This window comes from Microtus pennsylvanicus, chromosome 20 (assembly GCF_037038515.1).
Source record: "Microtus pennsylvanicus isolate mMicPen1 chromosome 20, mMicPen1.hap1, whole genome shotgun sequence".
Classification (NCBI taxonomy): Eukaryota; Metazoa; Chordata; class Mammalia; order Rodentia; family Cricetidae; genus Microtus; species Microtus pennsylvanicus.
Window position 1 is genome coordinate 35,723,500 of NC_134598.1, and position 22,559 is coordinate 35,746,058.

Below are 22,559 nucleotides of genomic sequence, written 5' to 3' on the forward strand. Positions count from 1 at the left end.
AATCACAGCACTGTTTGGCCAACGGCTCAGGCATATTGGGTTTGAGTTGGAGAGAGTGTCACTCCATCACAGTTGAGAAAGAGTGGGTCACAAGCCTGTACTCCTGGGCACAGTAGTGGCCGAGACTGGTTAAGATACGTGGCTATGTGTGCGGTCAGGAAGCACAGGGGACATAAGAGGCTGGAAGCAGGACCAGCTAGAAACCCTAAGACTTACAAACCAACAGCCTGCTCCTCCACCCCACTACCTACCTTCCGCAAACTGTGGAAACAATACCACCAGCTCAGCACAAGCGATCACTTCACAGGCAAACCGCAAATACATATATATATACATGTATGTGTGTGCTGTGTAAAATGGATTGTGTTTTTACACACCAAAGAAGCGTGAGACAGCTGGGCTGGCCTTCTTCACGCACACGCACGGTCCTTCCAGCCATGACCGTTCACTTTTCCACACGCATTTGAAACTATTCTCCTGCTTTTACAGATTTCTAATTAACATCTTAAGCAACTTGGTTCTATACTTGCTTGTACTATTCCCCTAGCTAAACCTTTAGTACAGACAAAAAGCAGCCACCGTGTCGGAGGACTCCTTTCCTCCTGAGGCTTGAAGATCATGTGCACAGCCCCTTCAGGTCACTGAAGCCAGCATCTTTGCTACGTTACACACAAATGATAACTTCCAGCTTGGGCATCTTGCACTGTGTTCTTTGTTGCTCATCAATGTCTGCTTCAATCTCTGTCTCACCTGCTGTAGCATCACAGGGGAGTGGAACCTACAGGGGCTGATGCAAAGTCAGAAGAAACAGAGAGAGAGAACTAGCAATCCTAACAGTGAATTAAGGGGGCTTTCAAAAGACAAACAAGACCAAGTAAGCGTAAGTTAAAAATACTTTAGAAAACAAAGTTGACTCTATCGATACGATAGAAGCAATCAGAAGCAGCAAAGAGCCAAGCAAAATTCGAAAAACTTGGGGAAATACTGTACCTTGTTTCAACATGCTCCCAAAGCCTACTGCGCAACTCAGGGGCAAGCAAGAGCTACACACGCGCTTCTGCAGGACACAGATTAATGGCTAAAACTGTCAGACAGCCGCTTTCCAGGAGGAATGACTAATCAAGATATATTTCGGTCCCGATGTCCTGTCCTGTGTGTCTGGTACAGATTCGTTTCAAAAAGAAAAAAAAAAAGGAGGAGGAGGTGGTGGTGGTAGTTAGAGACGATGTTTTATCTAAAGTATATTCATTGAAACCAGAAGGGCACATCTATGTATAATGAAGTTTTCGAACTTGATTAGATTTGGTACTGAATTATTAAATAACTTTTTAAATAAAGGGAGGAAAAGAGAGGTGTCACGCTGAAGGCCAGCAACGGAATAAACCTGGTAGAAGCTCAACTTTTGAACAATCCCTTGTTCTATTCAAATTCACTGAAATAAATTTGGGTCCTGCAAAGGTCATGACTCGAAGACAGGAAAACCCCAAACTGATTTAAAGAGACTAACCCAGAAGGCTTGCAGTCCCTTTTAGAAGTTGACTTCTGAGTTGGAAGAACTGGCCACCCATTCTCCGACTGAGCCACGTGCTAACGTAACGGCCAATTATGGTTGCGATATCCCAGCTCATTCTTGTTCACAAGGTAGCAACTCAGGGCTATGAGTTTAGAAAATAAAATGATGGACTGGACACATGCCGCCGAGGGAGAGCGCGTGTAGGATTTGGGGCTTTTTGCTGGATGGGGTCTGTTTCATTAGTGGGTCTGCGTCCCCCGCTGGGCTCTTATTTCTAAGTCTTTTGTTTGGGATTTTCCTTTTAAAATGATACCTCCATGCAGACATCCACATGCGTGTAAGAGAACACTTGCACATGTCTGAGAAACCTGTAGCACGGTCCTGGAAAGCACAGAAATCTTTTACAAAAGAAAGAAAAAAAATGAAAGGGAAGAAAATGGAATATTTTCGACTTCCCTGGCAGGTGGGTTTCTGGTGGTTGAAAACCCTGCTCCCTAAAGAAATAATCCCGTAACGGTAGCAAGAGAAAAGACACTCAGGTTCTGATAATCCTGGCAAAACTAAATTGCAGACCTGGGAACATTAAAAAAAAAAATGACACAACACCCTTCAAAAGAAAAATAAAACAATGGGCCCAAAATAGGCCCCATTATGTGGGTCACTGCATACTGTGTGTTTCCCTGTAGCATTTTATCCTGGTTACTGTTGCCAGGGGACACCTGATGCTCTCATTATAAATGTTTTGTTTGTCTTTCACATCTACATTCGAGCCAGTTTTTTTTTTCTTTCCCCCTCTTTCGATGTTCCCAGAACTGTAACAGAAATAAAAAATAAGGAATGGACCCCATTATTACACAAATACCTACAAAGCAGAGGGAGTGACCCCTGGGGCTCACCGTGTTGTCCCTGGAAGCATTGATGCCCTCGCCCCCAGGGCCTCTCGCCTTTTGTCCCAGGGTCAAAGCCAGGACCTCGGCTGAGTACCCTCTGTGGAGAATTAACAAGTTGACAATTTGGGCCCCCCCCTCCCAGCCCCTGGCCCAGCCTGCTTGAATGTTATAAATAGAGACATCTGGATAGAGCCCTTTCACCGCAGTAATTGAAAACGAACACGGATCAAGTTCTGGCCTGTTGTATTCATAAATCTTGAGGCTTAATTACATTAAAGGGAAATCTAGGGCCCAGCACTGTGGAAACTGCAGATTCTATCAGCCGCTTGAATCATGAATCTTTAAGATAAGTGTTTTTTTTTTTTCTTTCCCCATCCCAACCTCCTCCCGCCCAACCAACGCTTTAGTAAGAGTTGAATGGGAAATTTTCAAACCAGCCATCTAGTATTACTGTGCCAGGAAACTTCTGAGAAGATTCTGGCCTCCTCTGTTTGATTGTAAGCTTCCACTGCGTGCTGCCGGGTGACGTGGGCGGCCTCCGTGTAGATCTGTGTTCCGGGACCTCAAACTAGACATATTTTTGTGAGTAACAACAACACACTTGACAGATATTCCAAACATGTCCTTCCCCGCCGTGGAACACAGAAAGTGTGCATCTAGTTAAAATTTAATGAGTTTCATAGAAAAAAAAAACCCGATCTGTGATAACTAAAAATTCCAAGTGAACTCAAAACCCTCAGTGCCTTCTTTAATAACAAGTGAGAATTACACCCCGGAGAGACAGAGAGGCAGCAGACATTATAAATAACCCAGGGCGAAATTTCTTTGTCTTTCAATGTAAAAAAAAAAATAGTATTCTATTTTCTTTCCTGAAGCTGGATTTCAAAGTAAGTGTATATAGCACTAGGAGTTTGTTATGTGTCTATCATCACCTTAATTCTGTGTGTGCAGTGACACCAGGAACACTCTGACAGGTGAGAGGAGGAAGACTAGACACACAGAAACGCATTTACGCCAGTCGCCATTGGAGCCCCACCTTCCACAAAGGACCTCCCCGTGTTTCTCCTACATCATGAACATATAAAGGGCTGTGCAGGGGACCTGATGAAAATCCTACATGCCAGGTCATATCCGTGGGCTTGGGAGTAATAGCTCTAAGTTCCTCCTAAAGGCCTTCTGCCTTTATGTCTGCACACACACACACACTCTGAGAATTTACCCCAAATGAGAACATGCTTAAGGTTGGGAAGAGGCAGCAACCTAGTGAATATTTATCACGAATTTCATCACTCAGATGTGTTGCTAGGGTATCCACCTAACGCCAACAGTGTGCTCACAAGAAGGGAAATGTTTCTGCCTTCTGAATTGGGAAAGGATGGCCCAGGGGAATCAAAAGACCAATATCACAGGACAAGGAGCGATGGAGAAGAATTTAAAAAAAAAAAATCTGTAAGCCCTTGTTGTTTTCACCAAGTTGCATTGGCGGGAAACCATTTGCAAAGACCATTTATAAAACACAAATGTCTTGGGCAGAAAAAATATTATGGTGAGACCATGAACTCTGGATTCAAACCCTGCACCCTGCTCTCGTTTGTTAAGACAGCTCAGATCATTTGCCTCCCAAGTTCCTCGTACTTCAAACAGGAAATGGGAATAATAGCAACAACAAGGTCAATGCTCAGACTCCTTCACGAGGCGCGGTAACAAACACACACATTGCTCAACCTGACCAACCAAAAGTGCCCGAGGATTAATAGTTGCACTCTCTCAGACAGGCTTTTGATCATTTTCTATGATTTGACTTTCTGCCATTTGAGTTATCTAATCTGTGATGCTTTCATAGCCTCTCGAGCAGATGAATACTTTCCGGAAAGTATTCATCAATAACCATCACCTCAAGCTAGGACTCAGAGAGAGCTCCAACAGACTTTCCACCTCACGTCATCTAGTGGCTTCTTATTTATCAACCATATCCCCGTGCTACAGCTCGACAGTGGAACCTAGATATGCTTGCTTACTGGGTGTCCTGATATACAGCATAACTCTCGTGACCCAACAGTTACTCATTAAAAACCGAGGAACTCTCTATCCTTCTTTTCCTATGGCCGGCGGGAAGCAGCTAATTAATGGCAAAGCTCTTTCTAGAAATACTATCCAGATTGCAGGACTCCCGATAGAATGTGGTGATTGTTATCTTGTGACCATTATTAATGCAGAAATTGATGTCAAAAGGTCCTAAAGTCACTAATGAATGACAGGGAGGGGTTTACAATATGAAAATGGTGTTGATGCCATCCAAACATGTTGACCAATCTTAAGATACAGAAAGGCGTCTGGGTAGGTGTTGAGTGTCTGACATAGTACAACAAGATATTATTCTCTAAGAAATTATACCAGCTTCTTATGAACCACTACAGGTTTGGGGTTTTAAAATATTTATTACGGGTGGGGAATGGCAGGTGTCTCTGCATGCATATGAAGGTCACAGGACAACCCAGGGCTTCTCCTCTTCCACCACCTAAGTCCTGAGAACAGAACTCAGGTTGTCGGGCTTGGCGGCATGTGCCTTCACCTGCTGACCCATCTGTCAGTCAAGGCGCCACAGTTTAATGTTACTGTTGAAGTCTGATATGGGACTCCCCTCTGTGTGCTATGACTATGTTTTATTACCATTGGTTAATAAGAAGTTGTTCCGGCCAATGGCATAGAAGACAGAGTAAAGCCAGGCAGGAAATCAGAACAGAGATAGAGTAGGTGGAGTCAGAAAGATGCCCTGTAGCTGCTGAAGGAGACAGACACCAGATCCTTACCAGTAGGCCACAGCCTCGTGCCAACATACAGATTAATAGGAATGGGTTAGTTTGAGATGTAAGAGCTAGCTAGACGTACGCATGAAGCATTGGTCAAACAGTGCTGGAATTAATATAGTTTTTGTGTGATTATTCAGATCTGGGCAGCCAAGAAATGAACAAGCAGACTCTGGTTACTGAATTCAATCAAAAACACAAGCTTTTTAGCCAAATCTTACAAAGATTTGTGATTTTTTTTTCTCCATGCATCAAAAATTCCAACTAAAACTTGATCATTAGAAGTGGAGGGGGAAGGCAGGGGAGGAGGGGGAGGGGATGGAAGGAGACGGGGGGGGGAAGCTTCAGTTGGGATGTAGAATAAATAAATAAATAATTTTAAAGAAGGAAAAGCAGAACAGTGTCAATGTAAGTTATTTTAAGAAATGTTTCCATGCACAATCCAAACCTTGTTGCCTCCTCCGGCCCCTCATACACCCCTCCTTTTCATTCATTTCTACCCCATGCACCCCTGCCCTGTAGAAGCCATGGCCTGGGGAGGCTGTGAGCAGAGACCAAGGGAGCTTCCGTGAGATTTAAAGGACTGGACTGCATCATGGGAGTATCCTCAGAAATGACGGGCAGAGGTTCAGAAACCATGCAAAGCAAACCCCCCCTCCAAAGGGTCTGGCAACACTCCTTCTTTTGTCTCCTGTACCGTTCAAACGGGCTCTTCGGAAACCAGGAGATGTGCTATCTAAGAACAGAAATTTCTGAAGGAAAAAGCAGCAACATGATTCTGCCTTAAGTGAAATTCTCTCTTAAAAATAAAAATGCAATCTTTGACCATTAAAAAAAAATACCTTCATTAAAATTCCCACGAAATGCTTGGGTCCCTCCTGTTTCAACATTAATATTTTACACCGTTTTTTATTATAACCCTCTGTAATATGGATCTGATATGTGCGAATCTCTCTGGGTTTCTCTGGTGAGATGATGCTAGCCACTCACCATAGCAATTCTGTTCACATGGCTGCCATTTCCATCCAAAGCAGAGCTGTGACGGATGACGTCTGCCCAACAGTGTAGTAATAGGGGCGACGGCTGGGCTGCGTCCCCAGCACCCCGCCCGCACGGCTAGCTTTACCCGAAATAATTACATGGAAACTGTATTCTTTTAAACACTGCTTTGGCCCATTCCTATCTAGCCTCTTCTAGGCTAATTCTCACATATTAATTTAGCCCATTTCTAATCATCTGTGTAGCGCCCCTAGGTGCGCTTACCGGGAAGATTCTAGCCTAAGTCCATCCTGGGTCGGAGCTTCATAGTGTGCGTCTTCCCTGGAGCAGGTAGCATGGCGTCTCTCTTGCGTCTGCTCTGGAGAGGAGAGCTACGGAGTCTGACCTCACTTCCTCTTCCTCCCAGCGTTCTGTTCTGTTTACTCCTCCCACCTAAGGGTGGGCCTATCAAATGGGCCTAGCAGTTTCTTTATTGCTTAGCCAATGAAATCAACAGATTGATATATGACACTCCCACATCACAACAGGATGGCAGTCTGCGGACAATGGAACTCTCAAGCGTAAGGAAGCACAGCCGTGCAGGTGGACAGAGGTGGACAGGCTGCGGCTTTGGGCACCCATGACCTTCAGTGGGCTGAGGACAGGGTGGTTTTTCTGGAAAGTGCTCTCACTAGTTTTTTGACGCCCCCAAATGGGTTCCAGAGTACTCTCTGCTCCTTGTGCTGCGATCCAAGCCGGTCCCCCTATTCTGCCAGTAGTTCCTGGATGCCCTAGCACAAACACGTTATTCCCGTTCCAATATATACTAATTTACTAACAAATCAAATCACGTGCACTAGGATTAGAGAAAGTAAGTTAAACAATAATAGGCATTTTAAAAGGGGGAAGAAATGTGATATTTTTTTCAAAAAAAAAAGGGAAGTTGTCTTAGAAATTTCTCCTTCTCAATCACTCATTCATCCATCCATCCATGAAGCGAATATTATTTTCTAAGTGTTTATGAGGTTACCAGCCTTTGCCCAGGGTGCTAAGAACAAAACAGTAGACAGAACAGGGGCTAACAGGAGCATAAAGCCTAATGGTCAAAGAGAGCAGCCAAGTGAAGACAGGAAGAAGAAAGTGAGGCCCTGAGGGCACAGGCTGAGTGTGTGGCCAGCAGCTCCCGTGTCTTGGGATAAGCTGATATCGAACACCATGCTCTTCCTTTTCCGAACACCTAAACAAGAGAGATTAGCTTCACTAAACACTTGGTCACCGTAATTCTTCTATTGGTCTTGCTGCTAGAACCTAACGAGCAGCCGGAGGCAGTTTCACACTGCGGAAGAGAAGGGCAATACAGGAGGCAGAGGACACTAATGCAGACAGACTTTCTAAGCCAGGGTCCCGGTAGACGTCTTTAGCATGATGATCTTAGCCAATATCCATCAGCCTTCGCCACCACTTCCCAAGACATTTTCATCCACCTTTCCAAACAGAAAAGCCGGTGCATGCCATTTCTTTTATCCAGGGTTACATCCTAAGCCTTCACTCTGTGCTCCCCACGAGAGGACTTGCTCGTTTTTGCTGTTTTCTGAACAATGCTTCTGTGTTCTTGAGGATTAACTCCTTGAGTATATATGCAAGGATTTCCAAGGTTGGCATTTGGGGATGGAATGGACAGAACATAAAAGTTTGCACACATTTATATACAGCACACAACACCTACTTGTTCAAAAGAGATATGCAAATTTATTCTGATGTTAGTTGCTTCACACCTGAATAACATACTACTTAATTTGGGGGAAGAGATTCCTACTTCTAGCTCCTTTTCAATTTCACCTGCATTTCTTGACTACATGACGTCTGTAGTGGCATTTCAATTGTGGTTTTTTGTTTGTTTGTTTGTTTTCGCGACAGGGTTTCTCTGTAGCTTTGGAGCCTGTCCTGGAATTAGCTCTTGTAGACCAGGCTGACCTCGAGCTCACAAAGATTCACCTGCCTCTGCCTACCGAGCACTGGGATTAAAGGTGTGTGCCACCACCTCCCGGCTCATAATAAATAAAGATTTCCTGAAGATCTGAGAGTAAAACAGCCCCACTGGTCAACCATACAGACCAGGTAATGATGACATACACCTTTAATCCCAGTAACCACACTAGTTGCCATAGAAAACGGACAGTGCATGATTTTATTCCCAGTGGTGCATGCCTTTAATCCCCGCCCTAGAGAGGATTATAAAACAGGAGGAGACAGCTCTCAGACACAGTCTCATTCTGAGATTCCTGGAGGCAAGATCGCCATTTCGGACTGAGGTTGAGGTAAGAGCCAGTAGCTGGCTGCTTTGCTTTTGGAACCTTCAGGTTGAAGCCCAGTTTCGGTCTCTGAGGTTTTATTAATTGTGCTACAACTGTCCTATATCCTCATTGGCGACCACTAGGGCAGGCTGTTCGGTAATGAGTTTCTCTGAGTCTTTTATCTGCCTTCTTAATTGAGATGCTTGCTGGGTGCCAACTCCTCCCAGATTCTTTCTCTCTGTGTCTTCTCCCGTGTGGAGCATTATTGATTTTTATTTGATTGGCTTCTGTTTCGGTGCTTAGATAAACAGAACTTATTTCTCAATACAACCTCTTCTTATGCCTGGAGATCAGACTCAGGTCACCAGGGTTGGTATCTCGGGACCTTCGTTGGCCAAGCCATTCACAGTTTCCTGTTTTATGTTTAAGTCTTTTGGTGTATGGTAATTTATTATGTAAGTCTACAGTATGAGGTAAGGGTCAACTTTCTTTGTCCTGGGAGGCTATTAGTCACACTCTCATTATTCAAAGATTAGCCCATAGTTTTATCACCAATCTGCACTAATAATAATGATAACACTATGCAAAGCAGCCAACTCGAGCCCAGGGCTTATTTACCTCATGTGGGCTCCTGCTCTCCATAGCTTCCACGTGATGCCCACTTTCTACTGTGTTCTGCTGTATGAGGTAAACTCTATCAGACAGCAGGCCTCCATATGTGTGGCTTTCTCTTCAATTCCATTGGGCTACTTCCACGATAATGGCCTTTTAATTGCTACACATTTGTAACAAATCTTGACATCTGACAAAGCCATTCTCCTGAAATTATTTTCAAGCGGGAGTAGCTTGGACATCCCTCACACCCAAACTTTGGAATGCTTTCTTCCTGTTTTATTTTTTTAAAAAAACACATCCACATTGGAGCGGAAATGCATCAGAGTCTAAAAGCCACGCAAAGAATGCATCAACGCAACAGCAATAATTAATCAAAGTCTAAAGCAAAGAATGCTCATCAACGCAACAGCGATAATTAATAAATCTTCCCTACGAACGTGTTTTTTTTTATGTTTCAGACTGTGATATACTTCAATGAATTATAATTTTCTCATGAAACCAATTTCTTGATTTTTCAACTGTGATTAACAATAACTGTGGGTTTGGTATTGGCATACTGGATTAAGTCTCTGTCTTCATTACCTCCCCTTTCTTCCTCTCTGGTTATGGTGACGCTGTGCACTGTGCAGGAATGTTTTGATTGACTGATTCACTGAACTTTTCATTTGCAACATTGCTATTTATTTTTGTTTTTTTTTCAAAACTCTATTTTCTTGCTGAGTTTTTCTTGTATCTTGCTTATTTTTTTTAAAAAAAACTACATTGGAGAAAAGAAACCTGTCCTAACAGCAAGAACTTTACCACACAAAAGACAGAACTCTCTCATAGATCATCAATGACCACAAAAAGTGAAGTGTTCAAAGAACCGTAGAAAGTACTATAAAATGTAAAGTTATTTAAAGTGAAAAAAAACAGAAGGGGAAAGACTCCCTGATGGTGAAGAGGTTTTTAAAATTAAATAAACATAAGAATAAAAAAGAAAAACAAAGAAATTCTTAAATCAATAAGGTAAAGTCAGAAAACTACTAAATGTACTAAATGTAGTTTTCTCCAAAGGAGGAAAGTCGGGGGCAGAAAGAAAAATCAAAGAAAAGGGAAAAAAGCATTGCCCAATAATTTTAAAATGGCAAACAAAATTAGATGCACTATGATGGGGAGTGATAAGTCCAATACAGTTTTTAAAAACAATAAGGGAAAATGCTGACACTCCAGCAAGAACGGCCATGGAGAACAAGGGTGGCCAAAATAGGGCAGAGGACAGCTAAGCCAGAGACTGCGAAGTTACACGCTTAGAGACTGGGGCGTTCAGTTGGTCTTGAGGGCTCCTTGTCTTCCTATGGTTTACAATATTCTGAGTTGGGCAAGGCTCTCAGGTCCCCCAGAGCTGTCCCCATCTTGCCTCCACCTTGGTAGCTTTTCTTCTTTACCTACCAGAGACCTCTGCTGGTCACACTTAGCTTTGCAGCCTGTGGGCGGGGGCGGTCTCCCACCCTCCCTAGATGGTTCTCCTGGGGCATTTTAACTGGGTGGGAAGGGGCATCTCCAACCACAGCAGCGCGGTCAGGACGGGCAGAACACACATGTGTGTGCACACGCATGGACACGGATGCATACACCAAATAACAAGGGGAGAACTCTAGAAGTTTACAATCCCAACTGAACCTGCAGAGAAGAGCAGATTTCTATAGCATTACCCAAAGGAGGGGGAAAGGGTCATTTTTAATATAGTTGATAAAATAAACCCCCGGTACATGCTTGCTGTGCTTCTATTAGGAACTGTGCTTTTCCATGCTGGTGTTCTGCGACCGTAGCGTGCCCCTTTCTAGTGGTTTGAAGATGGGGAGAAGGTGAGCGTGGTATCATTCAGCACTGGGTGCTGTGGGCCCTGTGTTAGAACTGTCTTTCCCACAGCAGGGAGGAGCTGCAGCCGCGGCCCCTGCCCTCCTGGCGGAGACTGTTGATTCTAAGCTATGTGCTTTTGTGAAAAACCCCTGGTTGTCACAACAATGCCTCGCTGCTATGTCACCCAGGTCACTGAATGGGATCGGCATGTGTCTGTTTTGAAAATATACTTAGTTCGCACACTGCCAAAAACATCTAGTTAAGTTGCCTAAATACTTGGATCTTTCCAGCGTATGAGTCGATTGTCATGGTAACAGATGCTCACAGATAGGGACCTACAATTTGATATCATATCGTGTTCTCCTCCTCTTCTCCCAGGCGGCATATTTGTAACTCTGCCCTTCGGGAAAGGGGATAAAGACACAAGTAAAAGTCACTCCTTGTACCTCTTCATGTCATATGTTTGTAAATCAGAAGTTCGTGGCTCTCAAAAACCCCTCTCGTAGCATAATTTCCTGTCGTTCCAACTGTTTAACGAGACCTGAAAATATTGAAAAATACCAGTCCCAGTAACCGAGCGAGAGACAGAAAAGCTGTAGGCTGTGTCTGTTGCCTCTTCTCCAACTGCACTTCAGATGAAATTAAAACCACACAACTCCGCTGGGCAGTCAGCTTGAGACAAAGAACAAAAGCTTAATCACATATCTAGACAGGGCCATTAAAGTCAAGACGCAGAAATCTAATTCGCGCAGCACATCCACGCATAATAACCGCTTTTGGAGTCGGGGTCTCTGCTCAAAAGACTCAGTGTCCGTACAGAGTCTGCGCTTTTTAATTAGGAGACGTTTCACATGAAGACAGGGAGGTGCGTACTCCAGAGCACTGTGGGGAAGCCTTGCCCTCCCTGCACCCTGAAGCTGCTTTATCTCAAGCATTCTTTCTTGGGGGAAAAAAAAAGAGAACTTTTTGAAAAATTCACTGCAAAACTCTTCTCCAAAAAGGCATGCAGCAAAAGAGGGTCCCTGTGGTGTGGGAAGGCAAGGCGGTTAACACAGGCTCCGCCTACTGTCAGATGTGTAGGGTTGGGCGTGGCTCACACTCTGAGCCCCGCCCCTTCGGACTCAGGTCATATCTGCCTGAGAGGACTTGTCCATCTAATAACACACTAAAAGCACCAGGTTTTATGAGCCTTCCTGATGGTCCCTACGTCTTGCTCTCTCACCTCTGCCAGGGACCTCTGTGTTTCAAAACAAGTTCTGAGGCCAGAAAGATGTCTCATTTAGTAAAGGGCTTGCCCTGCCTGAGAAGCTGAGCTTGGAGCCTAGCACTCCCATAAAAGGCTAGGCGTGATTGGCATGCCCATATAATCCTAGCGAAGAACACGGGGGGAAACTCGGCGCTTACTAGAGCCAGCTAGTCTTGGTGAATCGGTAAGTTCCAGGCTCGATGAAAAACCCTGTCTGAAAGAATAAGAGAGTGAATGAGGAAAACAACCAACATTGATCTCTACCCCGTGTGTGTGCTCACACGTGTGCACCACACACACACACACACACACGCACACGCACACACGTTCTCTCATGGCTCTCACAAGCTGACTTCAGGTTCTTGGATGGGTCAAAGGGCAGCGCTGCCTTACCAAGGAGGCTATGCAGAACAGCCACTCATGTCACAGAACCCATCTACTCAGAGAACCTGAGCGGGTCGCCTTCACACCTGAGAACAAGAATCCTGTTTTACACTCACACGCTGAAAGATTAGAAGATGACAGTGGCCTCTGGGAAAGGTCAGATCCTCTGAGAAACAGAAGGCAAACATGGATAAAATGAACGGGTTTCCCATAGGAGCCACCCACAGGAGAAAATGAGGAGTATTGTCTTCCGAGCTTTCGCGTGCACTACTATCATATGTGAAACTCCTCTCTCCTCTCCTCTCTCTCTCTCTCTCTCTCTCTCTCTCTCTCTCTCTCTCTCTCTCACACACACACACACACACACACACACACACACACACCACAAGGTTTCCGAAGTTACCTTTAGAGCCTCCATACACAACTGAGCCGCTTCAAAGTTCAGCTGTGGCCATTTGGTAAATATTTGGGGGCAGACATTTTCTGTGAGAAAATGTGTTTTGAGTTACTAACAACCTACATTATAAGCAGACGAAGAAGACCCATCTGTACATGAATAGCTAAATATCTGTGTCTGTGGGCATAAACGTGGATGTCACATCCTGTAAAACCTTGAGACGGTGTGACATTGAATGCAAGGTCACTGGTGCTGGGCTCGAGACCTCTAACAAGACTGCATGCTTAGCATCCGGGAGAGGCAGGGCAGGGGCATGTTAGGCGTCACTTTCTGAGACCATTTAGAGCTTTCTCTGTATACTCTATAGTCTGTTGAAGATTTATCACAGCCTCCCTTAATACCATGAGGTTGCTTCTTTGCTCCCATGGCTTTTGTGACACCGCAGCCTGTTTTTGAAACTCTGCCCTACTTCTAGCCTCCAGTGACGTAACACGATGTTTTATGAGAACAAAGTTGTGTGCCTTGTCAGCTGTAAATGATGGTGAGGTTTTATTTTGGACTCTTACACGCATATGTCATTTCAAACAGACAGCTGAAGAGAATGCAAAAGAGCAAACAATCTAAGCACTGTGCCTGGGAACGGAAACGGGTCTCTTCTCAGGCAGCACCTCCCCTGCTAGCCCGCCCCTGCACCACATTGTCCACCTCAGAGGATGAGCACTCTCATGGGCTTACAGATGAGAGCCCAGGAATTTTAGTGCCGCTGAGAAGCTGAACAATAGGTTCCTGATTGGAGAAATCTGCAGGGCCAGCCTTCCAGACACACTTTGCATCGCAAGCATTTCCGTACCGCTCACAGATGTGTGGACACCAGTGTTGGCACATCCCTGATGTCTGCACTTATGCTCCTGGAACTGGAGCTACTGGGGCGTGGCCGGAAGAGTTCTGATGCGGGAGTGGAAGAACTCGAAGGCTTGCCCCAACTCTGCGTTTATTCTCTGTGTCTTCTCAGGCAACGGATTGGCTTGCCTGAGCTCTGCTTCTCACTACATAAAACTGAGATCGGAGGTGAATGCCTTCACCCACGTCCAGTCCTCCGTATTACACGTTTGAACCTTTCAGCCTTTTCATTTCCACAAATGGACAGCTATTTATAGCACTCTCTGGCTTCTTTCCTCCCAGAGCTGTCTTCAGATTCAAAAGTAAATGTGTGTAGGAGGCAATGGGTTTAGCTCAGTGATCGACCTCTTGCCTAGCATATATGCTAAGCCCAGGCATCAATTCCTACACAGTGTGTATGTCTGTGTGTATTTATGTGTGTCTGTATACATCTGTGTGTATGTGTCTATGTGTGTATATTTGTGTCTGTGTTTCTGTGTATCTGTATGTGTATCTAAGTGTGTGTGTGTGTCTGTGTGTGTGTGTCTGTGCGTGTAAGATATGAAGACTGCGGTGCTATGCCAATATAGGATCTTTGAAAGAAAAAAAACCTCATTCCTAATCTTTTTTGCCTTTCTGCTTAATCTAGACCCAAAGTAGTTTCAGTGGATTTAAGATTCAGATCTGCTAAACTCTCTAAAGATTGTCTCGAAAGCCGAGTTACTTCTGCCCTTGACAAACTACAGAACATTGCCTAAGGCCAGATGAAGAAGTGGCATCTACAACTGGAAAAGAAGACTCTCATAACTTGACAATACGTAATAAATCATTACTCTTTCTTCCCTTTCTCACGTACCCTGAAATCCCACACACGAGGTTCTGTAGAGGTTGGGGAGCCCTTGCAAAGGTTACGAGAACTTCACTCTGCTTGCAGAGGACCAGAGTTTGGTCCCCAGAACCCACGTCCGAGGGTTCACAATTGCCTGTAAGTCCAGCTCCAGGGCGTTTAGACACCCGCTTCTGACTTCTGCAGGCACCTGCACTTGTGTACATGTGATCCCACACAGCTATAGCACTGACATATATAAATAAAAATAAATCAATTTTAAGTATTTTTTTTATTTAAAGACTACTGTATAGTAATGCAACCTCTCTGTGCTGCTGCCTTTAAGAAACACACAGACTGCTTGACATAGGTAAGGACACCGTTGGTTTGCTTGTCACATGACAGAGAAATCTTAGACTCAGTGCTCCACTCACGGGTGGAAAGTCCACCTGTCGAAGCTGTCCTAAATCTGGTACTTCGACATCTTTGCTTCTTATGGTCTAGGGTCTAGGCAGAGTTGCGGGCAAGAACTGGGCCTGCCGAGCCACTCCGGTGAGTGTGAGCTCTGATGGTGTCACTTGCCATCTTGGTGAGACCAGGCAAAGTGGGTAAGTTCTCTGAGTCTGAGTTTTTCTCCGTCTTTAGGGAATCATTTGATATCCGGCTGTAAGTAAATGACATGCAGTTGGGTCATTGTGAAAATTAGGAAAACAGAATCCGGGACCGTGCTCTACAACAGGGCCACTGAGCTTCCTAGTGCCACTTGGCTTTAATTTACTCTGAAACAAGTTTGCACCTCTTGTTTCTTCCCTTCCACATGGTAAGATCAAAAAAACTGCTGGGTGCTGGGCGCACCCTCCAGGGGACGCGTGGAGACCCTCCAGGGGATGCGTGGAGACCCTCCAGGGGACACTCAGTGGCTGTGAAGCTGTACTTCAAGGGTTACCTAGGATCAAGGAGAGGTTACTTCTGGAGCTCAGGGTCAAGCTGATGGCAGGTGTCCAAAGGAAGTCATTCTCAAGGACATACTCAAGTTGGGATGTCACCCAACCCATTCCAGACTCTTCTTTCTCAGCCCTGTTGTAGAGCATAGCCCTGAGTTCTTCTCTGCAATGAGCAGAAAGATCTTTGCACCCTTCTCTTGAACCTAGGTGGTTCTGACTGCCGCAGCCAGCTGCGTTTTAAGGTGATGCGTTCTCTCGCTCTGTGCTAATTGATTAAAGGCCATGGAGCTTCCTCCTCGTCTGCGGGGAAGAACTACTCTTGCGGTCATCAGCCACCACCTGAGAGAGCCCTCTGCCTTGATACCACCAAACCCTGAAGACGTCCGCACCAAATAAAAAGTGGGTAGATGGCGCACGCCTTTAATCCCAGCACTCGGGAGGCAGAGGCAGGCAGATCTCTGTGAGTTCGAGACCAGCCTGGTCTACAAGAGCTAGTTCCAGGACAGGCTCCAAAACCACAGAGAAACCCTGTCTCGAAAAACCACAAAAAAAAAGTGGGTAGATACACTGAAAGACAATTTCAAATAAACAAAAGCTTTAAGTCAGCCCAGCTCAGGCGGCTGGCATGTGAGGGACTCCCCATCAACCTCAGTCCAGACGCTGCGAGGCAGCAGAAAACCACGGTCTACGCCTCAACTGAATTACCCACACCGTGTGTTTCGGCACAAACTCTGCAATGCTGTTTGAGGAGGAAACAGACAACTCGCAACGGCTTTTCAGTTTGACAAGCCTGTGGGAGCCGAGATGGTTCCCACCGCCACTACACACAATGCTGCCGCGCAGCTCCTTATCCTTGAGCGCTGAGAAGAGAAAGGAGAAAACGGCGAGCCAAACTGAGATGAGAGAGAAGGGATGCAAAACAAATAACGGATGTCAGAAAAGAGTATCTGTCCAGACACAACAAGGAAGAAAGACAGCCAGAAGGAGAGGCCGTGAATGTCACCCCGTTCCCTTCCCTCCGGCCGTCTCAAGAAGAGTGTCTGGGAAATTCAAAGAAAGATTTATGTATCTGTGCACATAAATGCATGTGCACACATACGCAATGGGGCCGGGACAGACAGACCACGAATGGCTAATCAAACTGTGTGGAAGCTTTGGGTCTTTTACTGGAAATAAGCCAGGCTATGAAGAACTAGGTTAGTGCTGAAATGTAAAAGTGCCCATCTTCAAAGAATTGCCACCCGGAAATACAGCTTTGCCTTTCGTTGAAGCCTACACGGCTGGTTCAGTTTTGCCCAAAGGAGATCTTTCCCCTTATTTCAAGATACCTCATCCACATAAATTCAGAGAACAAATTTGAGTCAAAAATAGGTTTCCCCTAAACCAGGGCTTGTGAATGCAATAGAGCTAAATGTCCAGGGCTCTGCCTTCATGGATCAGGAGGAGGGCAGAGAGCCGGCTCATCCTGAAACTTCATAAAATTCTGAATATCAAATATTAGGCGTAGGCAGTGAATAGGTGATGAACTTTCTCTCCTTCGATTGAAGTCAAAGGATCTCTGAGGAATTTAGCACCTTTGAATTTTTGTGTGGCCTTTCCATTGGTGTGTGATTTAGCCAGCACCCTGGAATGGCAAATGCCCCCTCCCTGTCAGTAGAACCATGTAGACTCAGAAAAAGCCACCTTCCATTGAGAAGACAATTGTTTTCTATAGAGATGAGAAACAAACGCCCATGACCCGAGTCACCTCCTCCCAGCAGGCTTTTGCTTCGGCCTCCTCTGAGCAAACACGACCCAGTCCAGCGCAGTCAATCCTGCTGCCCCACACTGGGCCCCTGCCGTTGTTGCTATTTACCCTTCCTATTAATCTGTCAATGTTCTAGTCAAACATGCAAAAGCAATATGGCGGCCGCATAGTTCAGTCGGTCATTGCTAAGTAACTTAGGCCAAAGATGAAGGAACGGAACCCTCCCCACCCACAAAATGGGAGGCCCAGTGCCATTGCTCGGCAAGGTTCGACAATACCAGTGCCTGATAATTGTTTTCAGAGTGACTCTGATTTGACACCCCTCACACCGAAAAGAGGGATCCCCATGAATGACTAAGTTCAGAATCTAAATTCCAGTCATGTCACTGTCCCTATCCGTGTAGGGTAAAACTGTCTGGGCCACGATGTGGGGTCGGGGGAGGTGGTAGAAGATGTCATTGCCCTGTGGTGAACAGGCTTGTTAGAGTTTAGTCTGACGTGGCGATGGGCGCACAACAGAAATAATCTTTGAGCCAAACAAATTAGAAGCCCTTGGTACACAGCATACTCTGAAAAGAAGAACGCGTAATTTCCTGTGTCCAAAATGTAACCCAAATGCAGTCAAATATTTTAATACATTTAATAACTCATTTAATAATACATTTAATAAACCGTTTCCTGACGCCCACCTGGCGGGGCCTGTTTCGGAAGGTTGTGCAACCCTTAGGAGTTGAAGCCTCACCAGAGTGGACAGCTAAGCCCAGATCCCCCTCCTGTCGTCCAGTCTTGGCTGTCTAACCGCAAACACAGTGCCACCAGCTTGCCGCATGGCCCTGCTCTCATGCCTGCTCTGTCATGTCGGAGGACATCTTCTCAAACCGTAAGCCAAAACAAAGCCCCTGCTCCTGGAAGCTGCTGGTTTTCAAGCATTCGGTCGACAGCGATATGAAGAGTAGCTGATACGGTCTCGACACAAAGTCACAAACCGGCACCTCCATCCCACTAGAATTAGCACTGAAGATGGAGCCCATCTGACGTTCTAGCCCTGCTGACACAAGGCAGAATGTAATCCACCAGAACACAGGGAAAGCCACGGCTGTCAAAGCCGCACCCTGACGAAAAAGCAACCGCAGAGGCTAGGTTGTGGCGAGACAGCCAGCACAGAGCAAGCAGAGGAGATGGGAAGTGATGTCAACTGTTCCCTTCCTTCTCAGCACCCCTCCAGGTGCTTGCTCCCTAACCCCCCACCCCCGCTGTCTGAACATGGCACGTTCTTGACTCAAGGGAGCTTTGCAACTGTAATTAGTTAAGGGTGAGGTGGGATTAGCCCCGGAGGAGCTCAAGGGTCCTAAACTGTCTAAGGAGGAGTCAGTAGAGGCTTGGTCAAGGCTACTCAGGGTCTCATCCCGTGGCTGCTGGCTTTGATGAGGAGAGGCAGCAGGGGCCATGATTGGATAGGGTCGAGAAGCTGACCGTGATGGAGAAGTGCAAAGTCTTCGGGAAGTACCAGAGGACACTCAGCACTCAATTTTTAACCCAAATGGCATGTTGGACGTGTGACCTTCAGGGCTAAAAAATCTTTTAAGGCGGGAGGTTTGCTGAGATTTGTTCCAGGAAGGGTGTGGGTTGGTGTCCTCCTCACCAGCTCAGCTTTCTCGCTGTCTTTACACAACAGTAGTTTTTTTTTTTGTTTTTTGGGGTTTTTTTGTTGTTTTTTTGTTTTGTTTTGTTTTGTTTTACTTTTCTGTTCAAAACATGAACTTGTACCACTCAGGGACACCATCAGGTGCTTTAACTCCGTATACGACTCACATATGGCGTGGGCTTACATTAGCAATTACATGAAAGAATGTCCAAGAAGGTGAGGGCCGTGTCTCCAGTTGCTTAACAGACATGTAATGTTTAGTTGGAGTGGGAAAAAATGTTATGTTCTAAAGGCACGCTCAGTTATGCTCTCTCCTGCATATTTCACACATCTCTGCAGGCGAGTGGGTAGATATTTCAGACCGTGATACCCATAGCATTCAAGAATCAAAATAAATGGTTGACCTGGAGCAAACCCACTGATCAAAAAATAAATAAATGAATCAAAAACACGTTTACACACTACCTGCATCCTGTTGAAGGGTCTGATATTTAGTTAAACGCTTCTCCCATCTCTCCAGACCAGTCACTTTAGGTGTCCGGCTGTGAGTTCGATCTCCTGTAACAACAGACGGAGGAAAGACCAGCTACAATGGTGTACCTGGTTACAATGAAGTAACAATAATCTATTAAGATACTATGTCATCCTACCTAAAGCATGTTACTTCTTGACAATGAATTCTGATAAACCTTCATACTTTTCCAAATGTAAGATTATCTGTTTATAAGATGGAGATTCCCTATTCTAGGGAATGCTAGGGTTTGTTTTGGTTTATTGATTTTGTTTTATTTTTTGCATTGGAATGTTTTTTTTCCCTTTGGCAAAGAGTATAACTATGTAGCCCAGACTGGCCTCCAATACTGGAGTTAGTTACAAGTGTGTGCATTTTTTCAAATCATTTTCAGGGTATAAAAATGCAGTTGTATGGCCTAACATCCTCAGGACCATTAGGTAAACCTTTGGAAATGTGGTTATAGACCAAGAGAGTCCACCAACCCAAGGGCTGAAAATATCTTGAGACAGCATCTGAGGCTTACAGCAGAAATTCCCTGCTCTGATGTTTCCACCAATGTGTTTGTAAAGTACCTTACCTTGTTTTATAACTTTCTTTATTCTGTACTCTTAAAAGCTGCATGAAACTAGTGCCTCACTGAGACATGAAATTTGAAGTAACCTACTACGGTCACTCATATTTGGTTCCAGATTAAAGTATCTCTTACCCCCTCTGGGGGAGAACCTTAAACTGCGAGCTAGCTAATACTTTCATAGTAATGCTGAAATGTGTGTCTGTAGATTACTGAGAATGGTTGTTTGTATGTCTTGCTAATATTGACAGCTGTTCTTCCTTTCAAAGATCTAAGCCTTCAATTTTTTTCCTTTCTGCACTAGCTTGCGTTTGCGCTAGCTGAAGCTGTGATGGTGCCCACGGCGGTTTCTCCCCAAAACAGACTTATTATGAAGTCAATATCATAGGTCTACATTAGTGTATCCCTCACAGTGGGTTCTGGAAGATTCTAGGATTCTCAGAGTGTTCTAGGTAGACAAGAGAGGCCAACGGAAATTGGGGAACACTCTGATCGACTGAAACATCTCAGAAGGACAAGCCCTGTCTGCGTCTCCAGTAGCTTCTTGTGCTTCCTCCTTGGGCTCATCCTTAGCAAACAATTTTGCATTTGTAGTTCCGAGACTTGAGTCCAAAGATATTTCTATTGCAGAAAGCAAGATACAAAAGTGTCTGTGGAGGGTTGAATAACAAAGAAGGAAAAGAATGGGGTACAGAAATCACACGGGATAACACGGACAGATAGATAGATCAGCAGGTGCTCACATTCAAGCAGGGGAGGCCCCAAACATGCAGTCTGCCCACAAGTTGGATAGTCCTTGTTGTTTTCTGATGTTTAAAAGAATGGTTGCCGTTTCCGTGCTCAGGGATAAAGTGTGTCGTATTTTTTAACTGTTTTGTAGATGTATTTATAAGGTTAAGCAAGCCCGCTTCCATTCACAGTTCGTAAGGGTTCTTGTGTTTTTTTTTTATTTTAAACTTGGAACAGATGGTGAATTCAGCTCAGTGTTCTCTGCATGTTTTAGGATCATGTTTTCGTTGCTAACCTGTTCATGTGATGTCGTGCTATCAAAGTTCATGACCTTAAGGCAGCCAAGCATTCTTGGTCATACCATGTTTCTTTTCAGTGCTGGGATGCATTACTATAGCAATATTAATTTTATTTTGTATCTTAGTGATCATGAGTGAAGTTCATTCTACCCCCACCTTTATAGTTTTACATTTCCATCAAGGATTTGCTCGTCCCATACGAGGACTTAGGATAGTCACTTTTCCAAGCCAGTGATAGGAGTTTGTGTATGGTTGGAATTTCTTGTCTCTTAACATACTTGAGTAACTATTGATTTAAAAAAAAAACAACTTATTCTCACTTTGTTTGGCTTTGCTTTGGGTGTTTTATTTGGGAAGCATAGTCTTGCTATGTAGTCTTGGCTAGACTACAACTCACTGTGTAGACCAGGCTGGCCTTGAACTCACAGAGATCCACTTGCCTCTGCCTCCTGAGTGCTGGGTTAAAGGCGTGCCCCACCGCTGCCTGGCTGGAGAGCCCCTGAACCATGAAACCCACTACTTTGTACACTAACTTAAAGTTTTCATGCTAACAAGAAGAGGCAGCCTACAGCTATCCATTTCTCTTCAGAGAGAAGGTCCAGCCTCTCTGGTTTTGAGTTGAGGGACGCAGAGACTCCAGATTCCAAAGACATATTTGTGAATTCTACCTCTCTTGGGCTGCACTTCTGTAGGGTGCATTTTACTGGAAATCTGCTCCTTTATTCTTGATCTTGAACATTTCTGTGTCTCATCTTGTTTTTCCCAGATTTTATTAGTGAGAAGTGTTGATTGTAGTTAGTGACCTTGTTCATTTCCACAGGCTCTGCCACTTACGTCTGCTCATGTCTGCCTGAGTTGCTTACGATGTTGGAACACTCCCAACCAATAGTGACATCATCTGATTTTGTCACTCTGGCTTATGAGTCCCCTGGTGTTTTTATTGCTAACTATGACAATGAATACTTTATTATCTCAATGGGGGGCAGGGTAAAAGGACATAATAGGGGTAAGAACGACTAAAATGTGTTGTATTCGTGTATAAAACTGCCAAAAAAATACATTTTAAACATATTTCAAACTTGTATAAAGAATAATTACAATTAATTAATTAATTTTAAAGAGTTTGGAGTGGGGGAGTGGTAGTACAGGCCTGGAGGATCTCTGAGTTCGAGGCCAGCCTGGTCTGCAGAGTGAGTTCTGAAACAGCCAGAGCTACACAGAGAAACCCTGTCTCAAAAAACCAAAAGTACGTTTTAAAAAGAATAACTATTGGGAGGTGGAGAGAAGGCTCAGTGCTTAAGATATAGCTCACTTGTTGCTCTTGCAGAAGACCCAGGTTCAGTTCCCAGTTCCCACCCACATGGTGCCTACAGCCGGCTGTAATTCTAGTTCCAGAGGCTCTGACACCCTCTTCTGGCCACTATGGGCACTGCATGCCT

General features: G+C 44.8%; 1 protein-coding gene across 1 annotated transcript in view; it reads right to left on the bottom strand.

The window, feature by feature from the left end:
• The window catches only part of C20H12orf42 (chromosome 20 C12orf42 homolog), an 89,910-nt gene extending 71,517 nt beyond the window's left edge, over positions 1-18,393 (bottom strand). Inside the window, exons 1-4 of the mRNA XM_075954358.1 lie at positions 18,208-18,393; positions 18,052-18,156; positions 17,750-17,825; positions 16,321-16,475 (exon numbers count right to left, since the gene is read on the bottom strand). Coding sequence (XP_075810473.1) covers positions 16,321-16,475; positions 17,750-17,825; positions 18,052-18,156; positions 18,208-18,393 — 522 coding nt within the window. The remainder of the gene's footprint in view (positions 1-16,320; positions 16,476-17,749; positions 17,826-18,051; positions 18,157-18,207) is intronic.
• Between the last annotated feature and the right edge of the window lie 4,166 nt (positions 18,394-22,559).